At 38.3% G+C, this 5,997-nt stretch overlaps 1 protein-coding gene across 1 annotated transcript; it reads left to right on the top strand.

The window, feature by feature from the left end:
- The first annotated feature begins 1,030 nt into the window (after nt 1-1,030).
- Nucleotides 1,031-4,661, top strand: FBXO43 (F-box protein 43). The gene is made up of 4 exons (XM_009069359.1): nt 1,031-2,493; nt 3,339-3,441; nt 4,136-4,321; nt 4,413-4,661. The coding sequence occupies exons 1-4, from the start codon at nt 1,031-1,033 to the stop codon at nt 4,659-4,661; spliced, it is 2,001 nt and encodes a 666-aa protein (XP_009067607.1).
- The last annotated feature ends 1,336 nt before the right edge of the window (nt 4,662-5,997 follow it).

The raw sequence follows: 5,997 nt of genomic DNA, 5'->3' as shown, positions 1-5,997 counted from the left end.
ATATATGAGGTCCCCTCTCAGTCATTTCTTCTCCAGGCTAAACAGGCCTAGTTCCCCCATCCTCATAATTGAGGTGCTCCAGTCCCCTCATCATCACCATAGTTCTCTACTGGACCTGCTCCAGTAGTTCCTTGTCTTCCTTTAGCTGAAAATCTTCAGAACTGGACAAAGAACTGCAGGTGAGGCCTCACCAGGGCTGAGCAGAGGGGCAGGATCTCCTCTTTTGCCTTGATGGCAATGCTCTGTCTAATGCACCCCATGATACCACTGGCCTTCTTGGCCACAAGGGCACACTGCTGGCTCAAGGGCAGCTTGTTGTCCACCAGGACCCCCAGGTCCTTCTCTGCAGAGCTGCTTTCCAGCAGGTCAGCTGCTTTTCCAGTCTGGGGTTATTCCTCCCCAGGTGCAGGACCCTGCACTTGCCTTCGCTGAATTTCAGACAGTTCTCTGCCCATCTCCCCAACTTGTCAAGGTCCTTCTGAAAGGCTGCACAGCCCTCTGAATTCCCAAGGTTTGATCCTGAGCCCACTATTGTTCAACTTGTTTATCAGTGACTTGGATGAAGTGGCAGATGCCTCTTCAACAAGTTCACTGATGGCACAAAGCTGGGAGGAGTGGCTGATAACCCGGACGGCTGTGCAGCCCTTCAGAACAATAGGGAGTTTTGTTGCCAATTTCAGCACCGATGAGCCTCTAATTGCTGTGTTGCTTATTCGAAGTGGTTTCTTTCCACAGATAAGGACTGGCAGATCGATTAGCTAACAGGATATAAGTTTTCATTTGCCTCACAGTATAGTATGCATTTTAATCACTCATTCTAACCATCTCCTTGTTTGTAATTTATCTTTGTGTCCAGGTATAAGCACTGTTTCTGCTAAGACTAATGAAAATGCTTTTGTCATGGCTGCTATCTTGGTAATCTTATCTAAGACTTTCTCACTGCTCAGGGTGTTTTGGTGACTACATTTATTGTTTGTTTCAGAAATAACACTGTGTTCTTCATTTGCAAAGTCAAAGTGTCAAGTAGAAGATGTCAGACAGTCATTCAGTGAAGTTCAATAGTCTTAAAAGAAATAGATTAACATCTCCCAGCAGCAATTTTAAACACTCCAGTTTTAAAGACACGTGTTGCACTTCAGCATTTCTGGACAGGAGATGCAATGAGTCAGTAAAAGATCCTGATGCAGAACATAAAGAAGCACTGAGTGTAACAAGCATATCATTGCTACAAGAGCATTCTGAGCACATGGGTTTGAATGCTCTCTTGTCTGTGTCACCATTTATTGAAAAAGAATTACATTCTATCTCGTTATCAGAAGGAAGACACTCAAATAGAAGTGCACCGTTCTTTGAAACGCCTAAATCAGGTGCAAAAGGCTTCTTGCAACGCAGGAGGCTGCTTTTACCTAGGAGTGTTCAAGATGGCACAACCTCAGAATGCTGTGAAAGACAAGATTCTTTGGGAAGTATCAGTAAAAAAATTTTCTCTTGTGTTCTGAGCTCTGAAGAAAAACTTTCACAAACTGCTGCAGGTTCTCCAAAAGGTAAAACTTATGATCTTCTGACAAATAGCACTTCAAAATGCGAGGACTCTAAATCTGATTCTCCAAAACGTAGGCTTTCCTTTTCTCAACAAAGGACTTCCACACTAGAGTCCCAGGGTAAGGACCCTTTACTGCTGGAATCAGAAAGTTTGTCTCCAATTCAGTGTAAGGATGTTATTGTTGGTAATGCTGATGAATTCAGTGAAAGTGTTCTTGACAGTGGTAGTGATGGGGTGCTCAGGACTCCTACTTACAACCTGTTACCTGAGGCCAATGAGGGTAAGTTCCTGACTTCTATCAACAGTCTTGTAGAGAACTTGAACTTTGGGCTGTGTGACATAAACTCTCCCTCTGTTAAGGTGGCAAATTATCCAGATCTCTCAACACCTGAGGACAGCGGGTATAATTCACTTCCTTTGGACAAATCGGGAGACTCATTTTCTGATCATGAGGGATCTTTCCAACAGCTCTTCCAAACACATAAAGAAGATTCCAAACTTCCAGAGAGTAAAAGAAAGAGCAGAAAACTCGAACGAGTGAGAAGGTTATCCACTCTTCAGGAACAGGGCTCACAATCAGAGACAGAAGATAATCGTGGTGGTCCTACTTCAAAGCATATACTAACAGAAGGAAGACACTTTGTCAGTGAAGATCATGAAATAGTTCTAAAAGAACAGCCTAGTGGAGACCTGGTCATGGATCTCTCAAGAACTCCAGCTCTGAAAATAGTTCATGACATTTGCTTGCAAAGACAAAGATCTGACCAAAAGCAAATATCAGGGAAAGTTGATGGAACAGAAATATTTGCATTAGATCATGTTCTTGCTGGACTTATTGGGAAGAAAATGGGCCTTGAAAAATTAGACATTTTAACAGAATTAAAATACAGAAATTTAAAACATGTTCTTGCTATAGTTTTAGATGCTTTGACAGTGGAAAGTCTATGCAGGTAAGTACTATTGCTTCACGCACAAAAGAAAGGAAAAATATCTGTTGCTGCAAATAAATTAGAGTTAATTCTAAAATAGCAGGTATTGTCAATAGAATCTGTTTCTGAGGAAATTAAAAAGTTTTGTCACTATTAACCAAGTTCTAAAAATGTATTATATAGGAGGACTACAAGAGGAAAACAGACATGAAAAATAGTAAGCTTAAAACTAAATCACAGTACTTTTAAAATATATTCAAAGTTCCTTTAAATCTAAAAAGTAATTTGTTCCCATTGCGAGTTCCTCAATAATGCATAGTACTCAAAATACGTTTTCTAGATTTTTTTCCCTTGCATATTTAATTTCCTCAGTTATTTCTAAGCACAAAGATGCTCAAAGAATCTTGTTTCATGAGTAATCTTCTAGATTAATTTTTAATCAACAGAAACTGTCATACCTCAGAGAAATCAAGAGTTTTGTGTTATTTACAAAGAGAATGGGTGAGTAGCTGGAAGTATAAGGGCACATTTTGTTTTCAGATCACTACACACAAAAATGTGACTTTAGAAACAATCTTGGTGTAAATGGCTTGTGTGGAGGGGAGAAACTACATTTTGTAAGTCAGAGATATGCTGTGTTATTGCAATTGTTCTCTCAGCTCTTGTTATCCTATCCAGTGGTGTGTGAGAGCACGAGCTCTGTGGTTCATAACAATATGGTGAGCTAGGATAGAGCAATATCTGTAAAATGACCAAGAGTATATGAAACCATGCAAAAATCTTTACCACTTAGTCTTACTGTTGTGAGTTCTGCACTACTTGGAAATGTGTGAAAGTGGGTAATTGTCTTCATTAATTTGTTCCAGCGTTTGGAAAGTAAGCAAAAACTGGCGTGAAATCATTGTGCAAGATAGAAGTGCAGATAAGAGGAGAAAGTCGTACATAAAACACCTGACGGAAGAAGCTGGGGTAAGGCGGTTCTCAAAGGCTAATATTTTTTTCAAATGTGAAAGAAGACAGGTCAAAGGAAAGAGGAAACATCTTGTAAAGCTACAGAAAAGTGGCTGATAGAAACAGTTACTGTCTGACTGATTCTGACTTAAGTTTTTAAACTCTGTTCATACCATTGTGCCCTGCTGTTCCTCATTTTCCATTTCACTCTAGTCTGCAGTGCTGTAGGACCCACTCTAGATTATTTCCTGATTGCTCAGGACTGCTTGTGGCTAAGCTTCAGGGTGTTTGTGAACATCAGAAGGACATAGAGAAGTTTTTAAGGGGTACCTAGAAAAGTAAGCACATTAATAGCATGATTTTTTTCAGATCGTCCATATGCAATACACTTCAGTGTAACCTTGCTTTAATTGTGACAAAGCCTGTTTGCTTTTTCCATTCTTGCTTTTGAGGTGTGTCCTAATTCAGAAACATGAGGACCAGCAGAGTGCTAAAAGACAGTGCTAAAAGGCTTTTTACCCTGATCATGGGACTTTGTTTTTCCTGTGTCTTTATCCCTTACTAAATCTAAACATTTAATGGGAAATACTTTTCTAATTTGTTGTTGCAGAGGGAAATCAAACAAGTGAAATCCAGCTGCAAATCTCAAAAGAAATAAAACCCTAATTTGATTCCTTTTTTTTTTTTCCCCTTTATATTTCTAAACTAACAGGAATATTTAAGGAAAGCTGAAGATGCTGCCACAAGACTTAATATTCTCAACAGATCTGCTCTAAGGCCTGTTCAGGCTCAAGCCAGAACTCCTGTGTCACAAACACCACCTTCACACAAGGAACTCACACCCAGGAGATGCAGTTCTCTTCCCCACTCAACTAGTAGACAGGAGGAATACATGAAAGTGGGTATCCAAGAAATATTTCACTTCCAGTTTTCAGAAAGTTTTTGTTTATAAGAACTAAGTATCTCTTCTTCCTCTCCCCTTGCTACAGGTTGCTAAAACTCTGTTCACAGATGAAGCTCTAAAACCCTGTCCAAGATGCCAATACCCTGCTAAATATCAGCTGGTAAAGAAATGGGGACTGTGCAGCAGAGAGGCATGTGCATTTGAGTTCTGTATTTTGTGTCTGCAGGCATTCCATGGGTCCACTGAATGTAGCAGTTTATCTGCAAAACGGAAGAATAAGAGAGATGCTCTACCAGGAAGTGCCCAAAGCAAAAGAAATTTAAAAAGACTCTGAATTTGTAAGGCATGCAAGTCCTTACATTTAGTTCCTCTTCCCCCATGTTTCTAAGCTTGTTCCTGTTCTTCCCAAACACATAGGTTTAGAAAGCCTCATTCATTTAGTTCTTGCTGACTTACCAAGGTAACTTCTCATGCGTATGTCTTAATCATTTTACGATGTTGCTGTTTTTTAAAAAAATGAACCTTTAAAAGTATTCTATGTCTTGTTTTACCTGTTGTGTAGTAGCTAGGCACTTACTAACATCTTAGTTTTTTAATAAAGTATCTTAAATGTAGTGTTCAATATTCAGCTTATAGCACCTCATACATGTTTAAAAAAATGTGGTTCTTGTCTTAAGAACAAATTAAAGAAAAATATTTTTTACAAATCTTTGCAATGGCATTTATTTGTTCATTTGAAATTGCAGTAACTTTAAGAAATGTCTCTAAGTGGGGCACGAGGTACCTCTGAAAACAATACTTTTATTTTTATCAGTGGTGACACCTCAAAACCAATATATTAGTTGTCTGAATTTTTTATCAGAATAATGAATTTGTTGTTCTCTTAGCCCCTGTAATGCAAGTCAATAGAATAGTAATTTCTGAACGAGGCTGATGCTGTGTGGATATTCCACTGTACTGCTTTTTACAGAGTTTTTGTCTTGAAAACCTCTGGTGATATATGTTCACATCTCTGAAAATGCTCCGGCATTACCATTGATGTTGTGAACTTACTTTTATACTTAATCTGAGTTGACTTCAGCTCCCAGGAACTACATAATCTTCTGCTTGAATTAAAGGATTATCTAAGGCTAGAAATCATTCTTTCTCTATGTGTAGATTTAATTAAGGGAGTTCACTGAATTTGCTCTTGAACTAAATATGCTAATCTTTTACAGAAAACTAACTCAATCTGCCGCTTGGTTCTCAAATTATTTTTGTGTGGATTTTTGTTGTTTTCTATTTTTTGAAACCTCCTAGCAATTATAAACAACTCAAAATACAGAAATGGACACAGTACTTCTTCTATGAAGATAGAATATCAATTTACTTCTATAATTGATTGTCCTACTTGTCCTTTCAAAGAGTTCATTTGTCACAAGTGTCTTACATTTCTTCCCTGTTCTCCCTCTGTTGTTGTTTTGTGATGAAATTTTATTGTGTGCATTTGTAGGTAAGCCTTAACACTTAGTAGTCTAATTTTTAAAAAAATCCTTCAGGTAAGCAATAAGCTGCATAGTTGTCTCTAATATTTATTCACACATCCCTTTATTGCCTGAAATTGACAGCTCTTTGCTTTCTACTCCCTTTTCCTCTGTATCTGTTAGAAAATCATGTTTATTGCATGAATA

This window comes from Acanthisitta chloris, unplaced genomic scaffold, assembly GCF_000695815.1.
Source record: "Acanthisitta chloris isolate BGI_N310 unplaced genomic scaffold, ASM69581v1 scaffold32372, whole genome shotgun sequence".
Classification (NCBI taxonomy): Eukaryota; Metazoa; Chordata; class Aves; order Passeriformes; family Acanthisittidae; genus Acanthisitta; species Acanthisitta chloris.
This window is presented reverse-complemented; position numbering and strand designations above follow the sequence as displayed.